This window comes from Eublepharis macularius, chromosome 4, assembly GCF_028583425.1.
Source record: "Eublepharis macularius isolate TG4126 chromosome 4, MPM_Emac_v1.0, whole genome shotgun sequence".
NCBI lineage: Eukaryota > Metazoa > Chordata > Lepidosauria > Squamata > Eublepharidae > Eublepharis > Eublepharis macularius.
In genome coordinates this window covers 41,237,189-41,264,925 of record NC_072793.1, presented here as the reverse complement: position 1 = coordinate 41,264,925, position 27,737 = coordinate 41,237,189, and the positions used below count along the sequence as shown (strand labels likewise).

Here is a 27,737-nt window from a genome sequence, read left to right as displayed (position 1 = left end):
AAGACAGGCAAGGGCCTGTGTAATGATTTCAAGTAAATGTGTGCATGTGTCTTTAAATGCTTGGTTTGAGCTAGGTGAAGAGTGGGGTTGAGAGAGGGAAGAGTGAGTGATATGATTGGTTGATGACTGAGAGTGTGGGCGGAGTGAATGCAGTTTAGACTGACAGTGCAGAGAGAAAAGTTTCAGTCAGAAGAAAGCAGGCTAGCTGTGTGCTGCCTGAGTATACTGAAGTGTTTATGAGAGAAATATAACCTGTGTGGAACCTGAACTGAGCATGTTTGTGAAAGGACACTCAGTCAGGGAAAGAGAGGCCAGCTGTGTGCTGCCTGAGCAGGTTTAATATTTCTGTGAATGAGAGTCAGAGAGGCTAGCTGTGTGCTGCCTGAGGAGTTTCAAGCATGTATGTGAGACAAATACTGAGTTAGAGAAAGAGGCTAACTGTGTGTGAAGCCTTAGAAGAGATCTGTGTGAATGAGAGTAAATGAAGTAACTTTAAGAACCAAGAACTACTTTTATGAAACCGATACGCTTCTTGACTAAATAAAAGTTTATTCTGTTTTGTTATATCCCAGAGTAGCGGTCATTGCTATATCCCATTCCTATCCTCAGGGCCACATAGAACCACGAAGGAGCCTGACGCTTGGGAACGTTACCAAAAGGGAAAACTTAAAATAAAAAATATTGGAATACAATATTCCTGGTGGCAGCAAACTACCCAGAGAGTGTTAAGGGAAAGATTAAAGGAAAAATCTACCCCAAGGAAAGTAAAGATCATAACAGCCAGTTTGTCAGAACAAATTTAAAATCACTTGACCTCACCTAATAGGGAGACAGCCCCCTCCACACATGCTTTTAATGTGGATGGCAACCACAGAGGGGACTTCCCAGATAATGGTTCTCACTAGTGCCATACAAAATGGGTCAAGAGTGTAATTAGGGAAACAGAGGCCAGGGTAAGGAGCTTGCCTGAAAGCAGCAGCAGGTAATGGGACCAGAGCCCATGGTTTTAGAGTTGTTATGACCAAGTTATTCCTCTGATAAATGTGAGCCACCATGAAAGAATGCACTTCAAAAAATGTTCTGTTAAATTTTGGATCTGGAGTTTAGGGAGGACTTGATTTTTGTTATCTGAAAGTTTCCAGACCCTCATTACTGTTTTGGAATTTTTTGGGGTGGTACTTTTTGGGTGATACTATTTTGGATTTTTTGGGGGGTGGTACTTCCTGAAAATTTGGGACCATTTCTCCAGTTCCCTCAATTCCTGCCCCCACCAGAGGCAGCAGGAGCAGGGAAGGCAGGTGGGAGGGAGAGGAAGCTGGCCCCACCAAACAGTTGTTAGTCTGGCCCTATTATTTCCAACAGGAGATAGACCTGGCTTCCATCCACCCACTATCAGCTGGTAGTTAGCAGTTGTTGGGAACAGATTCCAGTCCCTTTAAAATTTAAAGGGACAGAACTGCCCACTAACAGCTGTTTGGCAGACCAGCTTCCCCTCGCTCCCTCCCCAAAACTGAGACATTCCCAAAATTCCAGGGGGTAAATTTTCATTAATCCCAGAATTTTGGGAGTGTTTGGGGTCATTTTGGATATACCAGAGCGGGCCCAAAACAGTTAATTTTGGGTTTAATTTTGTCTCATATGTATCTGAATGCACACCCCTGTAAAGGAAAAGAGGGCTGGTTAGAATATCAAGAACAGTGGCTGTTAGAGAATTCTAGAAGGAAATTGATCTGAGACCAGTTAGCACGGGCATACAAAATGACATCATCAACAAAAACTTCCTACCTCCTGGAAAGAACCAATCTGCATGCTGAATGAGGGGCTCAATAATTGCAACAATCTGCAGGGAAACAGTTGCCATCATCTCTGTGATGTTTCTAAGGAGAAAAATGGGGGAATAGGGAAAAGGAAGAAAACAAATCAGAGGGTTGAGGTGGAGCTTGCTGAGAGCCAGGAAATCCAAAATGAGTTGAAGAGTCATGGGACTGTCCGATGTCCTAATTCAAGGAAACATTCCCCCCGTCCACCCACTCCTGCAATACCCTTCGCCTCTGTGCACAGGTGTTTCTGTCTCGTTCCCACTCCCCACAGAAGACTGATCTCTGGACTTCATCAAACTCTGTCATCTCTGAAAAATAATATGCTGTTCTGAATGATTTTCTAGACACTTTCAGGATGAAATACAAGGCAATATGGACCCAAATTTGGATCCAGAATTTAGACGATCTGGAATTTCTGAATATCTGTAGCTCCCTAGAAGTCAACAGGAATAGCCACTTTCCACTTAAAACACACACACGCAAATGGCAAACCTCTTTTTAAAAGATTTCCCTTAGCCTTCTGACCATTTCCTACTACTTGTGCCAACCCCAAAGAGCTGAAAAGATGTGGCAAGTGCACACAGGACCAGTCAATAGGGCAGCAGTGCCAAGGATTAAGAAATGGCTGCAATCTGAGCATGAACAATGCGCATGCCATCAGGGCAGCATTGGACATGGCACAGGGGAGCAGAGGACAGCTGGTGCTGGGGAGGGTACAAACACCCTGGGCAGCGCTGGCAGGCAGCCTGGACCGCCTGACTGACAGAAAGACAGTGGTGGGTGGAAACTACCGCAACAGCTTTGAGCAAGCAGTTGGAAGAAGAGAAGGGGCAGCAGGAGGAGACAAGAGACTAAAGCATGGCATATTCTGTACTGGAGGATGGAGCATGCCATTCTCATTTACTCAAAAGGCACCTCAGGGAATACCAGCAGTGGTATAAGTTGACCTGAACCAAAACCAGTTTTTCTACAGATCCAGGTTTCAGTCATGAGCAATGTGGACTGACAATGTCCCCTGCCTAAGAGAAGATCTGCTTGCTGGGCACACTTGTTGGTGGGTAAGATATCAGCCCCACTGCTATCTTGGCCAGATCTCCCCAAACAGATGCCTTCTCAGACCAGTAAACCAAGCAGTCAGTCTTTGCACGGTTCCTGCACGTATCCTCCTCCTCTGCCATGTGTTCCCTCTGGGGTGGAGTCTCTGGGGAACAGGATCTGCCAAGCTTGTAGGACAACAGACAGAAAATCCTGCCCTGCTGTTGCAGAGGCTTGGAGGAACTTGGGCTCTAGAATGTGACTGGTAGTACTGCTATTCGGAGTGCTGAGGATTCCAGAAGGGTTGCTAGAACATACCTCCCTCTTCGTCAAAGAGGCAAACCTGCTGCGAAGCATGTCCCCTTGTTTGCTGGCCAGGCCACCACCTCGCATTGGAAAAAATGCTGTTCTGTCCCCCTGGAGAACCCCATCCATGCAGGCTTTCCCTCAGTTATGCCACCCATCATGCCAAACAAGCCCTGGAGCGCTGAGCTCACCTGGCTCAGGACTGCTGTCCCCCTACTCAAGCTTCAGAGGACGTAGACCTCTTGAGCCAGAATGTCCCACTCCTCTCTGCCCAAGTGAGCAGTCATGCTAATGGGACTCTTCAGAGTCAGGTCAAGGAGTGCTTTCTGCGGCTCCAGCATTGTTTCAAGCAGGTAAGAAGTGGAGCTGCCGCATCCTGGATTAGGGGGCGGTGTGGTAACCCCAATTCTTCTTGCTTCTGCTGCGGCTGCTCATTGCCCTGGGCATCGCAGTGAAAATGCTTCATCAGCTTTCTGCTCCAGCAAATTACACCAGGTATAAGCCAGTATCCTGCACAGCATCCCAAACGACCAGGTTGAGGGTGTGGGCCACACACCACGCCCCTTTTCTCTCCCCAGCCTGAAGTGCCGCTGCCATGTTTGCCCTGTTGCCTGCGATAAACAGATCATGCCTTTCTACAGCTAGACATTGCCACTGCAGCATGCCCCTCAAAGGCTCTTGGCAGCTGGGTGGCTGGCCTCCATTACAGACACATTCAAAAGGGCCAAAGAGTCCAAGAGGGACTTGTGCACACAGCACAGGCATCTTCATTTCAGCGTCATCTGCCCTGTCACATACTTTCTACAATTCACTGTTCATATCTGGTTCCTGTCCTGCAGTTCCTATCCCATCCCTTGACCAAAAAAAATGGGAATATTCAGCTACAGTGTCTACATGAAGACAATTGTTCAAGTTTTGCAAACAGAACCTATCCAAGAATGCAAAGATGATAAATACTTGTGGGGGAAAGTGAGGATAATAAACTCTGAGGCTTCAAGTTACTTTGAGGAGCGCTTTCAGAGTTCTAGAGGACACTCTCTTACCCTTCTGCCTGAGGCCAAAGGAGATTGGGTCCCAGAACAATCGCTATGTTGCTCGGTGTCATTTTGTTGGCATCCTGGTATTCTGTCAACTTTGCAAGGAATTTGATCAAGTATCTGCAAGAGACAATCAGAAGGCTGAGAGTTAAAGTGGAGCGAGGAGGCACAGCATTTCCTGAAGTTGCTAGCCACAAACACTAATACTCTGTCATGGTAAATCTGTCACCCATTTCTCAGTAGAGACACTGGGGCTAATTCATTCTTGATTTCCAGGCACCAGCCACTATGTAGAGGTGCCTACTTTGCCTTTCATAGGCTACAAAACCATTTGTTGCCAGGAGCCCTACATAAGCCACCTTAAACATCTGCATGAAGAAACCAAGAGGAAGGACTCCTTTCAAAGAACTGGCCAGCACAATATCCGCTTCTTCATTTCCTGCCTCTCAATCAATGTTGGTGAATGCTTCTTTCTTTCTTTCTTTCTTTCTTTCTTTCTTTCTTTCTTTCTTTCTTTCTTTCTTTCTTTCTTTCTTTCTTTTTATTAAACTTCTATTCTTCCCTCCCTGCAAGCGGGCTCAGGGCAGATCACATCATTTAAAGACAATAAACATAATTTTACAATATCCATAAAATTTTCACTAAAAATACATTCTAATTCATGCTCAATTTATGACAACAATAAAAAAGTGTCCAAGATAGCAGCAGTCACTGTTTGGCTATATTCACCAACAGTATAACATATCCGCCTTCCCAATACTGACCTTGGCAAGAAGGTCTTGAAATTGGGAACCTCTCCTCTGCCCCATAAGAGGAGAAAAAATGTATTGAGCACCAGCAGTATTTTTGTCTCTCTGGATAAGGGAAGGAGGACAGGGGCGATTTACTGTGCTGCTCAGGAACTGTCTTGACACTGCTGCCTTTCTCTAATAGAAAACACGACCATGCACTACTCTAATTGTACACAAGAACCTGAGAGTACGTAAGTGTGAGCATATGCTTATTTTCATATGCTCACTCTGTGATTTGTCACCTTCTGCTTCTTAAGAATGTTCTGTGTAGAACCTGCGTGTGTGGGGGGGGCGGGGGGGGGTAGAATTCCTCCTCTGAAACCAAGCTGAGACCAAAGAGTCCTAAGGAGGCCCAGCAGAGAACTGACTGCTCTCTAGCACAGCCACCCTAGCCTGCTCTGGGTCTCTACAGCTCAGCTTGCATTAACGCAGCGCTTGTCACAGAGAGGCCTCCTGGCAGAATGAATAGGGTAGCTTTAGATTTAGCAAGATTTCTAAGCCATTACTTGCTTCTCCTGGAGGCTCCTCCTGGGTACAGGCCACAGAGGAGGAGAGGTTAGCGTTTTACTGAACAACAGAAAAGACTTTCTGAAATCAGTCACAGTCTTGCAACTAGAAACACCAGCATGTCTTAATAAGAAAGGGCAGCTTAAAAAGATGACACAGGTGACACTAAATATCTAACAGATGCTTTATAGGATTAAGAGATCTTGGCTGACATACCACATGTATTTTTACAGTCCTGTATGTCGGTTCTGCAGCCATACCTGATGCTTCTGAGGTCAAGCTGTAGAACACATCTCCAACAATCTCACTGGGAATTGAGATAATTGGCTTCAGCTACTGTGCAAGGGAAAGCAGGATTGAATCTTGCAAAAAAGGACTTGGCAAACATTTAACAATGATCTATAATCCCTTACAGGCTGCTATGTTGACACTCCTCTGTTGTCTAGGCCTCAGCCATTCCTGTTATCAGGTATCTTGAAAGGATGGATCTTTTATTTCCACAGTGTAAATCACAAAATTAAAAATCAACAAAAGCTAGACAGCAAAGGTTTTCCCTTCAGCGGCATACACCTGCCTTAGATTGTTGAAGCTGGCCTTGGGCAATTTCTCAAGAGCATTCCACAGGGCCTGCATCCTCTTGTCTTGGTCCTGAATGCTAAAAGGCAAAGAAGAGGGATTAATACAGCACAGAGCCACGAGCAGTCCTCGATTAAGGGTTCTGGGGCTCCGTCTGTCTGTAGACAAGGCATTTCTCTCTCTCTCTCCTCTCCTGCCTACACTCAAAGAGACAGCAGCACAGGCTCAGCCGTAACAACAGGCACAGAGGGAGGCACTGCTCTTGCCCCCCATTAACTCCACACTTGAAACCTGTCACAGCACAGACTGCTGGGAAGGCTGACGGTGTTTCACATTTCCTCTCCCTGGGAATGAAGCCACTGCTGCCAAGCTATGCGATGTCAGAAGAATCATGAGGGCCTGTTTGCATAATCACTTAGCCTCAGATGACAATCGCCTGATCTCATTTCAGCACATGATTTATGAACATATTCTAGAGGAGAATGAAGTGAGCTTAAGGGGCCAACGACACCTGGTAAGATTCCAGGGCTATATTTTCCATGTCAAGTCTTACAGAGATGTCTTAGACTGACTTTAAAACTGGAATAAAATGTCTGGATTTGCACAGAGATGTTATTCTGAAACAGGCACCAAACCTGGAGCAAACAAAGTATTCTACTATCAATGCAAATAAACAAGAGTGGCCACTGTTTGAATCTCCTGAAGTGTTCCAGAGATTGCAGTAAGTACTTGAAAGATAGACCCTAGATTTAGAGGACATTTGTCAAGCACCTCAGTCCTACTGAAATTCCACTGACTCCAAGATGCAGTCTGGATAAGGGGTTTTACATGAAAAACAGAAGAAAGCTAGGAGAATTAAGGTGTCTGAATTAGACAATATTCGTCTTCCTTTGAAACATATTGGTCCCCTATGCAATGTACATTCATGTGAGGTGACATGTAGCTTTGAGTTTACTCACATGTTATCAGATTAGCCCCTGCATGTTTACTGGAAGTATTTATATCCTGCATGCATCAGCCCAAGGGCACTACAGATTGATCAGCAACAAGTAAAGATGGGCATGAATCAAAATACGAACCAAAGTGTGTCACAAACTAGGTCATTTTTCGGTTCATGAACCGGTGGTTCATCAGAGGGCATTTCTGACGACCCGTGATGAACTGCTATGATTTTTAGCCTGGTTCGTTTGGTTCATTTTTCGATTCATCACTGCAGACAACCTGGTGCCAATCAATCAGTATCGTAGGCAACGATGGAGGGGGAATGGGCTTTCTGCGGACCTTCTGCTGCCCGGAAGTGACGTTTTCACAAGCCAAATGAACCAGTTTACGAATCGGGCAATTTCATGCCAGTTCATTGTTCGTGGTTTGTGACACGTGACGAACCATGAACTGCAATGGATCACCATTTTCCTGGTTCATGCAGATCTCTAGTAACAAGTAATTTTTTTTAAAAAAATCAACGTTACATAAAATCAGTTAAAAACTATGAGACCAGCAATACAAAACTAAAGTGTTAATGTATATTCAGGAAGTGGGGTCTCTACAGGAACACTTTCTAATATTTCTAAAACGAGAGAATTACTAGCAATTTTTTGAAAAGGGATATTGCTACCAGCCCATTACTGAGTGGTATGCCATATGGTCCATCTTGAACCAGAATTTGGGGGCCTACCATATTCTGGGCCAGTATGAGGAGGAATAAAAGTGGTGTTGCAGCCCAGTCCTGCACATGTTTATCTAGAAATCAGTCTCACTGAGTTCATTCCATAATAAGTGTCTCTAAAACTGCAGTCTTCTCCCGTTTTCTAATTTTCATTGGGAAAACAACACCAAAGGAGAATTCCTAAAAGAACTCACTTGGATGCTTGAATCCATTCTTCATAGAGTTCAAATGTCATGAGTGGTTCTGGCAGCTCCCGGAGATAGGACTTCAGTGCCCCTGTGCAAGGAACACAGAAACACAGTCCTTGCATTGCCAAAGCAGAGAGAGATTTCTACCAGTTCTACAGGACAGATTTTCTTGTTGCCTTTCCACTGGTTTTGGGCAGCAGAGAATGCCTGTAGATACTGTGGAAATAGTACTTAACCAACAGGAACCAGAAACACATATACTCAGATCATTATCTACTTCCTGTCTGTAGGCGAATGTGCATAAATAAAAATGACCAGCTTATGTGGTACAGCAGGATTTGAGTCCAGTGGCACCTTAGAGACCAACAAGGTTTTCAAGGTGTAAGCTTTCAAGAGTTAGAGCTCCCTTCTTTAGACATGAGTCTGAAGAAGTTGTGTCTGAAAAAGGGAGCTCTGACTCTCAAACGCTTACACCCTGAAAATCTTGTTGGTCTCTAAGGTGCCAATGGATTCAAATCTTGCTGTTCTACTGCAGACCAACACAGTTACCCACCTAAAACTACCTCATGGAAGGCAGCGTATGTGGTAGTGGGATTCCACTACATTCTTTTTAGTTGTTTGTATAAATATGAAATGGTGGGGGTTTTTTCTTCATGAATTCTTACGCATGATAAAGGATGGGGTCATCGTCTATTTTGGTAATATGTGACAGGTGACACTAAGTAGTGAAGGCCAAAACAGTGGCCTTCACAGCACCTTCTCAGTATTTACAGAGAGCCCACACTGGCAGGTCTTTCTGTCTATCCAAGCTACTTGTTCTGACTATAAAGCCAATCCCATATGCCAAGACAATGACATCCCTTACCCGCAATGGCATGAGGGTCTGCTGAGTATTCCTGAACATCCACAACACAGCAGTCAAGGGCTGCCTTAAGCTTCTTGAGTTTGGAGGCTGAGGGAGCCACCCGGAACAGGCCCTGAAACAGAAGGGAGAAATCTCAGCCTTGCTTCAAAATGCTCAGACTTGCTCTATGGATAACACAGAACACCAAGATGAGGTTCTCTGGGTGCCATGTTGAGTCACGTGGAGGTAACCAGCTCTTAGTATGAACTGATAAACCAAGGAGAGGAGGCAGCTGCCTCAATACAGACCTCCTCCTGCATGCCGCATTCCAAGAGCATGGTGACACATGCCTCAATGGGGAAGGCAATATCTCGGCCACTGACTGTTAGATGCTCCTCCAGGGGTTTCCCAAATGAAGGCTTTTCAATCCAGGCTTCTGTGAAAGAGAGTCCAAATAAGAAGCATAAGAAACCAGTCATGGCATTGGCTGACTACTAGCTCCTGCCCTTGGACTTTGGAACTCTGTACCTACAGAGATTTATCTAGCAAAGCCCTGATGACATTTTGAAGATTGATCTAAAGATAGGGCTTTTTTTGAGCTGGAACGCCCTGGAACGGCATTCCAGCACCTCTTAAAAATACCCACATGACTGGTGGATATTTTTAAGGGGTATTTTTTAAATGGCCTGTTTCAGCCATTTTGGGCCTGGATCAGGCCTGAAATGGCCAGAATTGGGCTGCTGCCGGGCGGGGTAGTGTTCTCCCACCAGGTCGATTTGGGCCCGATCTGGGCCATTTCTGGCCCGTTTTGGCCAATTTGGACCCATTTAGGGCCCGAAACAGCCAGGATCAGGCCCTAAACGGGCAGGATCAGGCTACTGCTGAGTGGGGGAGTGCTGTCCTGTGTGGCAGCAGCCTGTTCCAGGCCAATTCAGGCCAGATCTAGTTTGTTTTGGCTCAATTTGGATTTGTAATGGCCCGGATCCAGCTGCTGCTGGCCGGGGGAGTGCTACCCCATGCCACAGTGGTCCATTCCGGGCCAATTCAGGCCCAATCCGGGCCAAACTGGGCCCCCCTGGAGCACAGGCATGCTCCTGGGGTGGCCACGGTCACTTTCTGGAAGTGACATCATCGCAGTCCCAGGAACATGCGTGCATGCTGTGCGCAGGCACATGTAGTGAGAGGCACGCCACCTCCTCCCGAGAGTTGCCCCAGGTGAGAGTTCCCCCACCTCTTTCCCCAGAAGAAAAGCCCTGTTTAATGATATGTATTACAACTGACTTCTGGCAAATGAGATCTCTTCCAGGTTGCTCTTGTCGACCTGACTGTCAGCAGATTGATGTTGTATATTGGTATGTGGGTTTATATTGGAAATTTGGATATTCCAGTATTTTAAAAAACTCTAATATTTGAGGATTTTAAAAGGTTATGACTTTTTGTTCAGCAGTTTGGAACTTCAGTATAATATAGATAAATGAATAAATATATTAACTAATCATATTTGGAAGAAACGGTTGTTTCAGCTTGTAAACTATTGCTGTACGTTTACAAGTCAGAATGTTCTGAATCTAGTTTTATCTTTGTTACCGTGGCCCGAGTCCTTATTAGTTAAGTCAGTCTGCTATTTTAGACAGCACCTCATTATTTTCAGCAATTAACTGCAACATCTGGAAAAGTTTGTCCTACTACGAGATTACCTGATCTTTCACGAGGTCCTTTCATTTGGACATGGCTGAAGCCTAGCCCATGCAGACTGACAAGTCTCCTAGGGATACGCAGCAGCCAGCAGACCTTTGCAAGTTACTGCCTTGTTTTCAGAGCAGTCTCAGGCATGGAGGCTGAAAAATGACATTCAGCTTTTTTTGTGTACAGATCATCTTTGAATGTGTCTGATTAAAGACTGCCACAGAGATGTACATATGTCCTTTATTGCTGCTTTTCTGGAAAGAGACAGAATCCCACATTTGGGATAGAGAGACCCTTTTCTTCTAGGTCAAGATTTTAACAAACTTCAGGCAATACCCCCTCCCTCAATATAATAATTGGGAATAAATTAAAAATGAATTCCAGGTCTACAGGGGCATAGATTCAAAAGGAAACAACATAAGTGAAAATTAATTTTAATTGTTGATAAAACTGAAGAATTGCTTCTGCAGCTCCTATATGGGAATAATCAAAGCAGCACTCAAAGTGAAATGACTCTATAAAACCAGCAGTTTATAAAAGAAGAAATGATCCACACAATATAAAACCCCCAAATAAAACAATGACCCTCATCCGAAAGACAGTCAAACCATAAGCTATTTGGAGAAGACAAATCCAATGTCTGGCCTGGAAAATGTAAACATTAATGTAATAGCCACGGGGAAAAAAACAGAATATAAGATATAGAACGGAACTACAAGTGACAAAAGGCACAGGTTGGACACTTGTCAGCTTCCCTCAAGTTTTGATGGGAAATGTAGGAATCCTGGTCTTGCAGCTTGGCTCTCTGACTGCTGTCCAATGGACTTTTCAACTGTCACTTGTCCAACATTCTGCCAAGCTGCCTACATTTCCCATCAAAACTTGAGGGAAGCTGACAAGTGTCCAATCTGTGCCTTTTGTCACTTGTAGTTCCGCTCATAGAGAGACAGTATGGTGTATGGGTTAGAGTGTCAGACCTGAACTAGGAAGACCTGGATGGCAAGTGTCCACTCAGTCATGAAATTCACTGAGTGATCTTAGTCCACTCACTCTCTCTCAGCCTAAACTATCTCACGGGGTTGTTGAAGGATAAATCAGGAAGGTAGAACCATACACACCCTTCCTAAACTTCTCAGAAAAAAGGCAGGATAAAAAATGTGATCAACAGATGAACACAAGAAGCTGCCTCCTACTGAATCAGACCATTGGTCCATCAAGGTCCATACTGTCTACTCAAGACTGGCAGGCCTCAGGAAGAGGCCTTCCACATGACAATGCCTGCTATCTGATCCTTTTAACTGGAGATGCCAGGCACTGAATCTGGGACTTTCTGAATGATAAGCAGACACTCTGCCACTGAGCAACAGCAGCAGGACAGAAATTATACCTATGGGTAGGTCATAATGAAATTAATAAGTAAATGAATTCCAAAAAAGGAAAGTTGAAAATAAAAACAAAGAGAAATTATAAAGTATTTTTTGTAAACAGAGAAAGAACATTCCTTGTTGGTCTGGCCAGCTGAGAAATTTGGATCTTTTGGTAGGTAGGCAGTTTAGATCCTTTGGTAGATAGGTAGCAGCTTTATCTGGGATGAAGACCGTACGTGCCACAATCACTTCCCACAGTGGGCCTTTAGGGGGACTGCCAAAAGTTTAGCCTTTCGGAATTCAGAGTTAGCCCAAGTGAGCTCTAGCCTTTCAGAGCACAGAGGTGGCAACACTGCAGAAAATGATCTTAGTTACACTTTCTGTTTTACTCTTCTGCCAGTGTGAACCCATTTGAGGGGACAGATAGATTTGCCTGTGCAGCAAACTGGAAAGTGGGAATCAATGGACAGAACCATTTTGCCTTCTGATACCTGAGCAGGAAGAGACCAGCAAGTAAGAGTGTGCACCAAAAAGAAATTTGGTAAATCTGATTTTTTTTAACCAAATATGAGGGGGAAAAAATCAGAATTCCCTGCATTCTGAATTGATTCTCTAATTTGGTTCAGCTATTTCTGAAAAATTGGCCATTGTTTTCTATGGGAAAATAAACTACTCTGGGGGTATCTGATGAGTTGGGAGGAGGGTGTGTGTGTCATTTTTCAACCAAACACTACATTTGGAGGAAACCAACTTCTGAATTGGCCCCCAGGGTCCAATCTTCCTGAAACTTGGGGGTGTCTTTAGAAGACAGTCAGGTATAGGTCCCCTGCAAATTTGGTAGAATTTTCTTCAAAAATGCCACCCCAGGCCCCCGGATAGCCCCGAGATATTTTTCTCCATAGGGAATAATGGAGAGTAGTTGGGGGCCATCTTGTTTGGGGGCCCATAAAATCAGTACCCTGGGCCCAATCTTCCTGAAACTTGGGGGTCTTTAGAGGACATTCAGGGGTGGGCTTCCTTCAAATGTGGTGAAGTCTGGGTGAAAAATGACACACACACCCAGCCCATCACATACCCCCGGATTGACTTTCCCATAGACAATGGCTGAATTTTACTGAAATTTTACAAAAAATTCAGTAAAAACTTGGAATACTGGTTTTTGATTCAGAATACCCAGATTTTACTGAATCAGCCAAAATTCAGTATTTTAAGCTGAATTCTGAACCAACCTGCACACCCCTACCAGCAAGAGAGGACAAGATAGGAAAGTCACAGGACCTCAGAAAGGACCATTAAATGTAGCCAGCATCATGCATGACCATGGTTACAGAACGGAGACTGCAGATGACTTACCTTGCTGCGCTTTAATCTGAGGCATCACATTCTGTAAAAGTGCTAATGACTTCCTGTGGTACTCAGCTTGCACTTCTATTAACTGGGAGAAAAACAAAATTAGGGCGGATAGGAAGACCCCCCCCCCCCCATGTCCTAGAGACCACTGAAGTTTTCTGAGGAGGTGAAGGAAGGAAGCAGGAAGGGAAATTCAGGCCACAAAATGCCTGGTACTTACAGTCTGAAAATAATTTGCATAGTCTATCTCTTTGGCCACAAAATTGTACATGTCAGCTGAGAGCTGATCCTGCAGAAAAAGAGAGAAATAATAGGCACATTTTAAGTCTATTTCTGTGCAGGGACCGAAGTGCTGCAAACTGTCTTGCTTCTACAGAAATCCAAAGGAAAAGGAACATCCACCCCTACACACCCTCCCAAAATAGAGTGTTAATTAAATCACAATTTACACATAGATATTCCTCTTTCCTGAAGCTAAAGTCAGCAGCAGTCTGAAGAGGAACAGTGAAGAGATACAACTGTTTTTACTCTTTCTCCCCAAATGATAACATTTCCTATTGCACCATCATCCTCTGTTTTCATGGGCTACCAACGGTGTTTTGTTCCATAACAGATTATGACGGTTTGAGACAATGTAGGGAAGGAGAAAACGAAAGAAAGAAATATACCCTGCAAATCTCCACTCTGTTTGCTGCTTCCTCCATCTCTTCCCTGAGAGCATCCGCTTTGGCACCCGAGGACTGCAAGTTGCTTGACAAACCTGATGACTTGGCTGACTGCTGCCACCTTCAGGAGAAAAAGGAAAAATATCAGCAACAGCCCAAGCTGCTTGCCATGTGAGCCAATCATCAGGTTAGTACATCAGCAGGATTTGAGTCCAGGGGCAACAAGATTTTCAGGATGTAAGCCTCTGAGAGTCTGAGCTCCCTTTTTCATGTTAACTCTTTCCACAGAGGTGAATGTCTGCTCTGGTCAGGCCAAGGTGAAGCGGTGCCTTGGAGAACATGAAATTAGTCAGTTCCTTAGCAGAATTTCCCAGAAAGACATGTGGAACATTAATTCCTAGAGCTACCTGGTATTTCTTGTTGTACCCCAATCCCAAAGCAAAAGACGAAATTTCTGATTTTGAATGGAAACAGTGTGGCTGCAATCATCACATCACAAAGAAACTAAGGTCAACATTCATCTTCCTCTCGGTGCTGAATTCACAACACATTTTAACCTGACCTCAAACTGAGCGTGCAGCCTCTTGCACACAAACAGTACTAGGGCTCACACCTGCCTGGTTTTAAGCCATCCTGATAGGGCATTTCCCTCAATGTTTCATTCATTAAGCTCAGCCAGTAATTTTGCATTTGCAAGTGTATCAATGAATAATTCTCAGCTTTCTCTGGAAGCAGCTACCCTGTGGGAAAAAAATTACCTGGGCATCTCTGAAATACGGTTAATATGCTGGGAATGAAATAGCCATGGAATAATTGAAACTTAGTAAGAAACCTTCTGAAGGAAAAAAAAAGGTGAAAAAATATCCCTGCGTCACCATGGAGAACTCTAAAATTAGCTGCTTATGATCAATCTTCCTCAAATCCAGCTCTGTTTGTAGTTAATACCATTAAAGCCATTTTACAAAAGTGCTTAGGACTGAAGAAGATCTTGCCATTGCTTCTGTTAACAGAGAAACAAGCCCCTTTTGACATTTTGTGTGCCTAAGGATGCAATTTTAAGTATGCTGACAAGGGAGTAAGTCCCACTGCAGTCAGAGGGATTTAATTTTGAGTAAATACACTCCCATACACTCTTTCTGTCACTTACATTTCCTGTCTCTCCGCACAGGCAAGCACTGTTAATGAGCACATCCTCTAATAACAATGTCCAGCTATCATTTATTGCTGAAATCAGATGCAGCTGGTCTAGGTAGCGATTTTGCTAACTGGCACAAATGAAATAGGGGGTTTCCTCACCTCACCGGAAGTGCTGAATGCAACCATATTCTGGGGAAAAAACACTCCTTTTGACCCTCTGATGCAGGAAAATCACATCTGTCCCCTTCTTTATCTAACAGGTCAAGCCCGCCCACCCCCTCTTTACAATCTTTCAGAAATATCGGGAAAATGATAGAATTTTGTCAGAAATCAGCTAAACACTTTCTGCCACACCTCCTTGAAAGAGGAGTTGTAAGCATGCTTTAGAGATGTAAAAACAGTTTTGAATATGGTATGGTTTTATTACAGACTTTATTGCAGAGTTTCCAGTTGAATCTGGATGGTTTCTTCTGTTTTGTGTTAAATAAACCTTTCAAAATTGGAATAAATGGTTCATGAGCACTAATGAACTACTGTCTCCCCACAAGCTAAGGTAGCTCTGGCCTTAGTCTACCTGAAAGCAAAAGGTAGAAAAGGTAGAAAGCAGCTCTTCATGTGGTGAGAAAGTGTGCCTGAATCCCAGAGAGGCAATTCCATGTATAATTCTCCCCTTCTCTGGTGCAAAACTGCCCTACCTTTGGTTCAGAGAAAGTCAACGGAATGGAATGACAGAGGGGATGGCTGATTACTACCAGAGTAAGGATTCTGTGTGAATATACTGCCTACCTGTTACAGCCTCAAAGGTCAAACAACAGGGAGTCTTCAACTTTTATAAAGGCTTTCATAAAATGGAGGTCACGATAGTTCTTCATGGGATATGAGGTTTAGACCTGGCTATCTCCTAGTTTGGATTTTATGATAGTAAGTGGATCACAGGGGAGTGCTACTCATGGCTGACTCTAGATATCCAGGAATAATAGGGCAATCACTGGAAGAAAACACAGCCTAAGTTACCACTGGAACAGCACCTGGTTCCTCCTTGCCCAGCTCCCAGAGCATCTAGCCCTGGGAGGAAGACGGTCTCACCCAGCACTTGGCATTCTGAAGCCAACAAAGGAATAAGATCTGAAACAGAGCAAGCTGCAGAGCAAGAAGGCTCTATGGTTGAAAAGTAGGACAGAAATCAAAACTCTACAATAACCTATCTAAAAAGGGCTAACAGCAGTTATTACACGCACCTGATGTCCATAAAGATCTGAATAATGCAAAGCCCAACACGCTCCACAGGTAAAAAGGCACAGGAAACAAATGTGGTATTTTCCCAAATAGGTGTTTCGGCCCTAAAGTCCCTGTGGACCAAGGCTGGTTCTTATGATTTCCTAGTTATAAGGGGACTACAGCGGAACACCTTCTTTCCCTGTAGCCAAAGTAGTGTGAGGAGCCCCAATCAAGTGGGAGGGGTCCATCCTGTGGCACCTTTCCATACCAGCATTAACCCAGATGTTGACGTTGGAAGAAGTCTCATCATCAGCTCCTCCCATGTGACCTGGCTTCCCACATTATCCAGCAGTGCAGAAAGGAGCAGCAAGGCAGCTGTTTCCATGCCTCCAGGGTAGCATAAGTACTGGGCTGAAGGAACTGTGAAGCCATTACTAAGCCAGGGTTGTCCTGGTTTATAACTCAGGGCAGTGGTCTGATCCTGAAAGCTATACAAGTTTCCTAAACAACACTCCCAAATCCATGATAAGGAAGAGAGGCCTACAGCTAAAGCACTGCATATCTAATGTAGGATTAAGACAGGTGCTCATGCTTGGAAGCAGGAAGTTCTTCCATGCTTGCAATCTGGAAGCATTTTTTAAAATCCCCACTGCTAACCCCAAACCTCCAGTCACAGCAATCAGCTGCTTATAATCACTCTCTGGTGAGATTGTTCCCACAGCACAACAAACTCCATTTGGACACAAAGCCGAAGCAGGAGAACTGTGGTGTGTTTTCTCTCAAACCATTTCCCGCCCTGAAATCCAGACAGCATCAAGTTTTTACAACTCTGTAATACCAACAGAGGAAAGAGTTTCAATGATACAGCACGGCTTACACATGACACTCACGATCCTAACAGGAGTAAAGCGGAGGGCTGAATCCTAGTCCTGTCAGGCTTCCTTCTCTCTTTTTTGGATCTTATGATTGATCCAGGTCTTAGTGATCCTCCAATCAAAAAACTGAAGCTTTGTTTGGTGCCAGAAAAACAGAAATAAGAAAATTCTGTACTTGGCTCTGACAGAGTGAGGCATATAGGACCGACCACCTGAGGAATTCTCAAAGCTTTCACTGACTCCTGCTGTTTGTGTGGAAAGGAGGACATGATGGGGAGGCATCTTCATGTAAAGAGCCACACCTATCAGCCATTTCAGCCTAGAAATCTGCACATTGAGAGTTTTGAGTTATTCTCCAAAGATTACAATCTTCTCCAGGAAGAGGGGTTATTTTAATGAAAGCTGTCTTAAGATTTCTTAATTGCACTAGTTTAAAAAACTGGAAGGAACTCATAAAAATAGATGTCTCTTACCGTGTCTTTGAAGAATCCATGTCCAGAACTAATTTTGCTAAGTGCTTTCTCTGCTTTTGAATATTTGGGATTTCTACCTGGAAATTAATGAGAAAGAAAGAAGGTAGTAAGACTAAGTAGCAGAATTGCAAAAGAGATCCCATTCACTGAATCTCAATATGGCAAAAGTGAATTCTCAGGGTTTCACATCTGAGTCAAAGCCAACCCCAGCAAGTGGGAAATCGCATGTACAAGTGCTGGGCAGCTCACAGATGGAAAGGAGCCTCCAACTATCCCCAGAGTGACTTGCAGTTCCTGCTGCTGTTAAAAGGAGGAAACTGGAAATGAAGGAAAGCTGCAAAGAGCAGTTCTTAGCAATTATCTGTATCTTCATCCAGATGCACCCCTGAAGGTCATGCCATGCCAGGCCTTCAAGAAGGATTTAGAGACACACAACAGAGTAAAAGGTAAGTTAAGACAGATGTGCCCTCATCTCAGAACACCCTTCAGGCACTTCACAACGTCCATGTGGCGGACAAGTGGTTTTCCAGGCAGATGTTTCAGAGTTGCATACTGGGAATAATTCCCAGGCATGTACAGGCCCAATCTGGATTTGAGCACAGTGCACAAGAATGGCCTTCAGCCTTCCCTAGGCTGCAACCAGAAACAGCATGGGGAACTGCTGTTTGCCATGTTTGGGAAACAGATGTTTTACTCAGTTCCCAGCACACAACTCACACAGTACAACTGACTCAAAATCTATGTGGCAGACACATGTCTACCACATGGACTTTGATAGGTATTAATCAGCCCTTAGGCTGTTCAGGTGAGTCTGAGTTCTTGGAAGAGCCAACATTTCTCCCCTCACTCCAATGTGCTTTATTGTCAAACTAGGCTCCTGAGAGCCAAGCTACAAGTGACGCCTTACACAGGTTGGACACTTGTCAGCTTACCTCAAGTTTTGATGGGAAATGTAGGCATCCTGGTTTTACAGCTTGGCTCTCCATTACAGCTGCAAGACCAGGATGCCTACATTTCCCATCAAAACTTGAGGGAAGCTGACAAGTTTCTAACCTGTGTCAGGCGTCACTTGTGGCTTGGCTCTGAGAGCACTGGACCCATCTAGAATACATTAAAACTGTCACTGGGGGGTGGGGGGAGAGAAGCCTTATTTGTATCTACGCTGATAACCTCTTTAGGTGGCCTGCCTTTGAACATTATTTCACCGGCTGAAATATTTTAAGGAAAGAAATCTAGACTGTTGCTGTTTTTATTATATAAACACACACACACACACACACACATATATACACTGCCTTATTGTTTTGGATATTTTATGTTTTCACTGTTGCTACTAGTTTACATTTTAATGCCATTATTTTAATTGTTTTGACACTGCTTTTAACAGTTTTGTAAGCTACCTTGGGAGGCTTTCAGCTGAGAATGTGCCTGAAAAGCAGCTTAAAGAAATATTTATTTTATTTATTTTATCAAATTTATACCCCGCCTTCCCTGCAAATGGGCTCAGGGCAGCTAACAACATATATTATGCAATTAAAGTGATATACATATCTAAAAACCATAAAAACAATACAAAACAACTAGAGCCATGATCAATTCAGGCTATAATAATAGCTAAGCGAATACAAACCATGTGTTCAAACATCCATAGTGTAACAGACACATTTACCAATAGCACCAAAATTCAAAAATAATTACCTTGATATACAAAATATACCTAGCTTGCCATTCCCAGATGTATTTTGAACAACGTTCCCTTGCCACTGAAAATGGTCTTCTTCTTGTAAGTGAAATAAAAAGTCTCAAAAGCTTATCTGCTGATTTTGTACTTGCAGTTTGTATTCCTCAGGGTGCTCCCAAAAAAAAAAAAGGAAAAAAAAGGGGGCAGCTGCTGTGTTGGTCTATATTTGCTGACTGCTGAGTATTTTAAAATGGGCTTGTAGTTATAAAAAGTGTTGCCCCAGCTCCCATGAGCCAAGACTTGAACATAACTGGGAAATCCATGTGTGCTCCAAGGGAAGGACACGCACCACACAGGGAAGTGTGACCTTGATAAACAAAACCAGAAATCCAATCATTTGGAAACAAGCAAGCCTTGCCTCCTGAACAGGAAGAATACGCCAATCAATTAAAAAATTTAACCAAACTAATTAAGCATTATTTTTTTTGAAAAAAAATTATTAATATGACTGCTGCACATTGCATACTTTAATGCACAAGCAGCAGTATGAAAATGTAAATGAGCAGAGAGAGAGAGAGAATGAGAGAATTCTGTACATGCCCCAGTTTAGAATTCTGGGCAGGGTGGGGGAGCTCTTTCAAACATTCAGAGGATGTTGCTTGCAACCGGTAAGCCATTTATAATTTGAATTGACAGGAGGGTCAACCTTCACTAGTTTTGTGTGTTTCTACAGGCAAAACAAAACAAAACAAATGGAAAATGAAAACACACACACACACACACACAATCAGCTTACCAAATGGAGCAGTTTAAAATGTTCTAGTTCTAGTGAATGTCAGAATTCAAGGACCACATTGCTAAAGAAACCCTTATACTTTTCAAGACCTGCCTTCTAGGAGCTGCCAGTTGGGCAGTCAATGCTCCTATGGAGAGACAGTATTTGATGTGTGGCCAGATCTTAAAGCAAGTTGGTTTTTTTTAAATACTGTTTAGAAAGAAAGATAATTTTGCTCCAATTTCCCAGACACAGCATCTTACCCCATTCTGTCTTTTTCTCCTGTCTTTTTTCCTTGGTCTGCTTGACGCTTTCCTGCTTCCCCAACCTTGCCAACATTGTGATTTCAGCACCATCACCATCACCCCTTGTTTGGATTATTTCGCAGCACCCAGTGGAGTTTGTACAGGTGCCATTATTTCTCCCCACTCCTGCTCAATCTCCAAACAGATAAAACCAGCAAGTACAGAACTGCAAACACGGTTCTTTCCCTTCCTGACTCTATCCCGACATATCCCTTATTCTACAACCTCCTCCTGTTAGTAGCAATTCAATACAATGTTCAGTGCAGCACAACATATTGCTTGGGTGATTCTCACCTCAGCCAAAACAAAAAGAGGTTCAATCACATCTCTTTCAACTTGCAGCTCGAAGTGGATAAGCTCTTGAGCTAGCTTGTCCTCTGCTTCCCCACATAACTTCAGCATCTTCCTGCATGAAAGGAAAGACAAGGAACAATATGAAAGGAAGAGATGGCTCATTTGGTTAGGTGCAGTATGTTGGGCCAAATCCATGCCCAGCCCCAAAAGGCAACTGGCATTCTCATATGAGGTGGGAGGTACAACACAGTTCCACGCTGTTCCAGAAATCACAACATTATACTTCAAAAAATGGCTGGTGTGAAATTACTACTTATCACTGTATCCTAGGAAGCAATTAACAACAGATGTAAAGCAACCCAGGAAAGCTTGTTGAGGGAAACCTTACCGTCACAAAACTATTCAAAACAGGTGCAGGAAACATTAATTTTTTAATACAATATGATTTGGTGAGTTTTAACATAATTCCAGCCAAAGCAGCTTTTAACAGGGGGGATATTGCTGAGAGTGAAAAGACTTCAAAATAGAACTGTACAGCTTCCCCCCCCCCCTACATGTTAAGTGTTTCAATGGGAGAAATCTTACCCAAGCAGGGAGTCATCCCCTAGAATGGCAGAACCTTCCATCAAGCACTGGGCAAGTGACGTCAAAGGTAATTTCTTCTGCAACAAAAGCAACTGTTGTATGAATTTAGGGGGATTGGGTTTTTTGTTTTCAAAATCCATTATAACACAGTTTGAGCACTTCTCCCATCTAGAAAATGACAGTATTTTCATAACACTGTTTTTTTAAAAAGTCCAGTCTCAGTTTTATTTATTCATATTTCTATATTTATATGCAATTTTACACATAAGAGAGAAAAGCTGGTGCATGAATCTTTTCTACTTGCTTCTCTCCTCTCCTACCACTTCTCAATGCAAATATGAAGAGACATGAACCCAGAACTATTGCCTGGTGGATACTGGAAACTCTCACCGAGCGCTTGTCAGAATCTGATCCCTGCTGTCCCTGAAGACACGCTGTCAGCTTTTTGTGTGTGCTGTGGGAGACTTGTTTCACCAGCTCCAAACGCTTCTCCACCTGCGGATGGACATAGCAGAGACTGCATGAGAAAGACAGTTCATCCCCCAGCTCCCAGCAGGTTGTCCCCACTGCATCTCAAAACTGGTCCAATTCACACACTCCTTATGGGTCCACTGGAGGGAAGCCACCGCTTCTAACTCTACAGCAATCAATAGGCCAATGCTATGCTTTAATAAACTTTGCCTTTCAAGCAAATTAATAAGATCACAGGGGTGTTTGCCTTTCCCCATCCATAGTATACAGGCGAACCATTACGGTTAGTGAATGGATTCATGGTGAGAGAATGGGGAAGCCATGGCTTCACCATTAATTCTAGTCCACTATTCTGGGGGAAAAATGTGCCTGCAGTTAAGTATATCAAAATCAAATAATCACATCTACATAACTGATGTTTGGTATGGATGTTTTGTCAATGGGGATTGTAAGTTTAACATTATGAGTTCAAGAGACAGTCACGACTGTGATGGAAGAGAGAAAAGAAATGGGACGGGAAGCACAGGAAAGAACAGAATAGAGCAAACAGTCAATAGTGCCTTGCTCTTGCTCTTTTCTACTGCTGCAGACAGACAGACACGGCTACCCGTCTTGAGTCTTTATCAGACACTGTTTTCAGGGTCTCTCAGTAATCATAAGGAGTCAGACTTGGCTATTGTTGTGGTCTTAATGGAAGCTAGTCATGTCAGGGCTGACTCTCATTCAACACTTTGAACTGGAGCAGCACAAAATTCCAAGGCAAGTGGAGCAAGGGTAAGATCACAGGATGGCTGTGGACTGACCACTCCCCCCACCCCCCACTGCAGCCACACCAGAGGAAGCACAGTGCACACACTCCTTTTAGCTGCCCTGATACTGATGTGTATCAGTGTCAAATCACTTCCTACTTACGGTGACCCTATAAATTAATGACCTCCAGATCATCCTATCGTTAACAGCCTTGCTCAGGTCTTGCCAAATGTAGGCCGTGGCTTCTTTTATTGACTCAACCCACCTCATGTTGTGTCTTTCTCTTTTCCTACTGCCTTCAAATTTTCTTAGCATTATTGTCTTTTCCAGTGAGTCTTGTCTTCTTATGATGTGACCAACACTGACGGGTATAATCATTTGTGAAAATAGGTCCTGGAAACCTTCAGGCAAGGAATGGCTCACTCAACATACATCCTAACCACAGCTGCAGAGCTTATGCCACAATACACATGTTAGATTTTATGGTGTCGCAAGACACACTTTGTTTTTTCTACCATATTAGCTTTCTCAGAATTGGTCTATGGGCCAGGTTAGAAAAGTCAGAGGCTAATGTTTAGAGACAATTATACTACACTGGTCCAGAAAACTGGAGACAGATACTTTGCTGTTTATGTGTTCAGACTAGAGACCCTGTGCTGAGCTGAGCATGGAAGGAAAAGTCACTGAAGACTTTTGAACCACGAAGCTGAGGGTCTTATGGAAAGCATGCAATTAAAAAGAGAATCAAGAATCTTACAAAAAAATAGGCTGCAAAGTAATACATCGATTCCCTTCTGGTTAGCTGAGGAAGTGCTGAAACAGCAGCTTAAGCATTTGACTTCACTGAGAAGCACAATTCAAAAGTCACCCTGAACCATTCTCATGAAGAGACTCAAGGGACTCTTCTGTACTACAAAATGCCACAGAGTACCTGTTTCAAGCTATCTTCAGAAGGGAAACTGCACCACTGACCAAACATAGGAAACATGTAGGCTTTCTCTTCGGATATGGTTGCTATGGAATTCAGCAAAAAAACAAAACTACCACCCACAATATTTTCAGAGCCAGCATGTATGAGCAGTTTCTTGAGACTTCTCTGGAACCAAATGAGTTGTTCCTCTGCCTAAACAAGACCAGATTTCTACACTCCAGGCAGAAGCACTGCTTGTGAGACTCAGTTCCATCTGCCTCTGAAGATCTGCTTATGAACTTCTACCATACCATTGGTTTACTATTAATAAATAGCTTATGTGGTGGGTCACTAGGAAGACTCCAGCTCCTAGCCCTGAACGCTGCTGAAGGGGGAGGGAGATATGGTGCCCTTATTGGAGGACTTTAGGAGGCCATATTGAAGATGCCATGGCTGTGGCACGAAGCAGACTATTTCTAAGTCATTTCTATTTTGTTAACTAATTATGGTTTCTATTTTCAACTTGTATTTTTTCCTACTTCTCAGATGGCAAAAATTAATATACATGGACTTAGGTAGCACAGGATGCCACAGTTTGCATATTTGTATGTCTCTATTTAGCTTTGGAGATATTAACAAAGTTGTTTGAACAAAATATAGGCATTTATACTTTGGGTTTTCATAACTATTCCAAATAGTACAATTTTATATGCCAACTAAGTTATTAATAGTTTAAATAAGTAAAATAAGTTTTGCTTTGATAAGGAAGTAAGCACTGCATATATTCCGATTTTCTCCCAGATTGCTGATTTTTTTAAAAAAATTGCCTTCCTCCTGAGGGGAAAGATCTGGTTTATCTCCATGATTACAGCATTTACAGAAAACCTACATTTCTAGTGGTATAAAATAAAATATGTTTAACAGAATTACTAAGCCAAAAAATATACATGGAAATTGCTGTTTTGAATCATTACCTTGATTTTCTGGAATGGTAACACAAATCCAAGATGCTTGGGAATAACGAAATACCCTCTCTGAAAAAAAATCTTTTTTCATGTTCCAATGGTTACCAGCCATACAGCTTAAGTGTGTGTTTTCTTTTAGTGTAGTGATATCCTAAACAATGGATTTTCTCCCTTGCAGCCATTCTCCATCCCCTGTCCTTTGTGGGGTGAAAAAAAGAGCCCCCCCTCTCTGAAAGTAGAAAGCCTAGTCTTGTTCAGGAGCCCATAGAATTCAAACTATCTGTACAATTTACTTGAAACTTTGGACAGAAGAAGCTCCCCTCAATTTTGGTGATATTTGGTTGAAAAATGATGATTACAAGACCCCCATAAGGAATAATGGATGTACAATTATAATGGCTGGTGGAGGAGACCTTGTTCAGGGGTCTGTGGAATTCAAAACCTTTGTCCAATACATATGAAATGTGGGGGTTCTTTGCTGAGCAGGCAGAAGAAGCTCTGGTGCATTTTTGGTGACATTTGGTTGAAAAATGATCCCCCACACCCTCTCCCCTGAAAAAGTTTCCCATAGGGAATAATGGATATGCAATTACAATGGCTGGGGGGGGGGGTGTTCTTATTTGGGGACCCATAGACTTCAAACCCTTTATCCAATTTGTTTAAAAGTTGGGGGGGGGGTGTCTTTGCTGGACAAGCAGAAGAAACTTCCCTGCAGTTCTTGTGACATTTGGTTGAAAAATGACAACTCCAGCCCTCCATTGGCAGACTGATAGTGGGGGGGGGGGGGTGGGTGTTCTGCAAAGGAAGCCTCCCTCACTGATACAATAACATACTGTTATTGTAAAAGTAGAGAAGATATTGTAAAAGTAGGGAAATGAAATGAATGCAAGTTTTTTTTAAGGATGGAGGCCAGCTGGAGCTCTCCTGCTGGCTGCTGCTTGACATCCATTTTAGGACACAGTAGGGAGAACTTAGTGTGACTATGCAAACACAGACCTAATTTTGGGGTCTGTAAAATCGACCCCCGTTTTCCAATTTGCTTGAAGCTTGGAGGTTCTTTTGTAGGCAAGCTCCACTGCAAATTTAGAGTCATTTGGCTCCACTGCAAATTTAGAATCATTTGGCTAAAAAACTGTGACTTGCCCACCCCCCCAAATACACTAGATGTAAAAAAAGCCCTCCACACTTTCTAAGAGGAAACAAACTACTACGTGAAGGAAAGATGGCAAATAGAGTTTTCAGTAGATAGGTAATTTTTTAATTGTCAGTCTCTGTAAGAGTAGGAAAATAAAATTAATGCTGATGGGGCTTTTTTAAAAAATGCTGGTGGTCTGCTGGAGCTCTCTTGCTAGCTGCTGCTTGATGGCCATTGTAGGAATTAGCAGAGAGAACTTCCGGTGGCTGTGCAGAGAGGGACCTAATCTGGGGGTCTACAAAATCAATACCCTTTGTTCAATCTGCTTGAAACTTGGGGGAGGGGAGGCTTTAGATTAGAGGGAGGTCTGTGCTGTGTGCAAATTTGATGCCATTATCTTTATAAACAGCTTCCTTGAACCCTCATATACATTCTACATTGAAAATAATATTCCTGGAACTCCAAGACCCCCAAAAACAAACACATTTGAATCCAAACCAGTAATTTCCTACCCAGAAATAAGCAATCACAGTAACAATTGCTTTCCTGAAGCCTGGATCTGAAGTTATAAAGAAAATTATCTCACTGTACAAACCTACTGTAAAATATCGGAATAACTGAATGTTTGCTGTAGGCAGAAAACACTGTACCTGCAAGAGATCTTCACTCAGAACTTCTGTTTTTTCAGCCCTAAAGAAAAAGAAAGTAGAATTCAGTCACAACCAAATCTCTTCACATAATATAGGTAATAGGGTATTATATTATTATTTCTACAGAGAGAATAAATGTATCTGGAGAGGGCATAAGCAAAAGGTAGTTTGCAGTGATGATAATATCCTAGGTGGGACACACCAACATCCTGTGATGTTGGCACTAATATATGGAGAAGGTGAACTGCACCAAAAATGAGCTCTCCTCATCCACCCACACAACAGTTTGGGCACTTGCACATACATCTCAAATCAGTGAACAGAAATCCTGCCTCAAACTAGAGCAGAACATTTTTGACAGTTTCAGCAAACTTGAGAAATCCCCAGTCAGCTTTTGACAACAAACTATTAAGGGAAGAAGTGAAGCTTAACCACTCTAGGTGATCTACTCTGATTTACCATTTGAGGGGATAATATTGTCATGGGGAGATGGATATGAAAACATCATGCAAATAATTGTTCTGGAGCTTTAGGAGGATTCAAGTGTTACAAACCTCTATGTGAAGAGGATTCTAGAAACTTTTCCAAGCAGCAGAGATTCTACACAAGGACTATAAATTTGCATGAAGGAAAAGCAAAAGGCAACCCTCCAGAACAGCCAATGTAAAGAGTAACCACATAAAAGGGAAAAAACCTAATAACCACAAATAATGAAAAATAATTGCAAAATCTACTTGAAAATATAAAAACAAACACCAGAATATAAAGTGAATGACTACTTGCAAACATACATTAATAGAAAAAGATACATGAAACCTGAATAACCATACAAAACCGCCACAATTTTTAAAAGCTGGAGCTAATAATGACTAACACATATTATGACATTTGCTAACAGTGTGTTTTGAATTATCTTCTTCACATGCATAAGTGTTATTTTTATCTTCAAAGATGCGGAGTATGCTTCTTTTTTGCATAAAGCCACCATGGAAATACAAAGCTGAAATTCACAGGTTTCTCTCTCTTGGGTCTGTGCAATACTAGGTCACAGCTGTCAAAATGTGCAAACCCTTTACCAAATAGACCAGTCTGATAATGAGTATAACTTCTATGGTAGCACCAGCAACCACCAGGAAAATATGGGGATGGCACACGCATTCTCCATACAATTGTCCAGGACATAATGTAAATGGCTTGCAAACATTAGTGCCCTGCAGCCATGAAAAGGTATTTTCAGGGCCCTTTGACTTGGGAACATTTGGGCTGCTAGATAATCCACACTGCATTTAGTAAGGGAGGCTATCAGTTTTAAACATTTCTTCTGACCCCTTCCAATATCAAAGATATATTTTATTGGCTTAAAAACTCTGCAGAAAAGAGAAAAAATATTCACTTTATTTACCACTGCCTTTTTTGCTGAGACTCAAGGTGGATCACCCAATATAAAATAATGTTATTAAATAGTGCAAGACATCCAATAAGCAATGGAATAGGACTAGGATTGCAAAAATTAGAATAATGCAAAAAGAATAAGGCATCAGACACAATGGGGTCATAACAATGCAGAAAATGCAGTTATAAAACAGGAATTACAAAAGGGAACTGTCAGAAAGGGCTTAGGCTACCCCAGGCAGAGCACTACTGAGCATCCATGGTGGGTGCTAATGCACAGTTG

At 42.8% G+C, this 27,737-nt stretch overlaps 1 protein-coding gene across 2 annotated transcripts in view; it reads right to left on the bottom strand.

The window, feature by feature from the left end:
• The window catches only part of ARHGAP44 (Rho GTPase activating protein 44), a 40,400-nt gene extending 18,786 nt beyond the window's left edge, over positions 1-21,614 (bottom strand). The window contains exons 1-13 of one of the 2 annotated variants that reach the window (XM_054977301.1): positions 21,572-21,614; positions 21,182-21,258; positions 20,597-20,708; positions 17,542-17,618; positions 13,842-13,959; positions 13,394-13,462; positions 13,177-13,258; positions 9,079-9,206; positions 8,792-8,903; positions 7,933-8,014; positions 6,071-6,151; positions 4,205-4,318; positions 1,786-1,877 (exon numbers count right to left, since the gene is read on the bottom strand). In XM_054977301.1, coding sequence (XP_054833276.1) covers positions 1,786-1,877; positions 4,205-4,318; positions 6,071-6,151; positions 7,933-8,014; positions 8,792-8,903; positions 9,079-9,206; positions 13,177-13,258; positions 13,394-13,462; positions 13,842-13,959; positions 17,542-17,618; positions 20,597-20,708; positions 21,182-21,222 — 1,108 coding nt within the window. In that variant the 5' untranslated portion in view covers positions 21,223-21,258; positions 21,572-21,614. The remainder of the gene's footprint in view (positions 1-1,785; positions 1,878-4,204; positions 4,319-6,070; positions 6,152-7,932; positions 8,015-8,791; positions 8,904-9,078; positions 9,207-13,176; positions 13,259-13,393; positions 13,463-13,841; positions 13,960-17,541; positions 17,619-20,596; positions 20,709-21,181; positions 21,259-21,571) is intronic. The other variant, XM_054977302.1, reaches the window with a different exon arrangement.
• Positions 21,615-27,737: the final 6,123 nt, after the last annotated feature.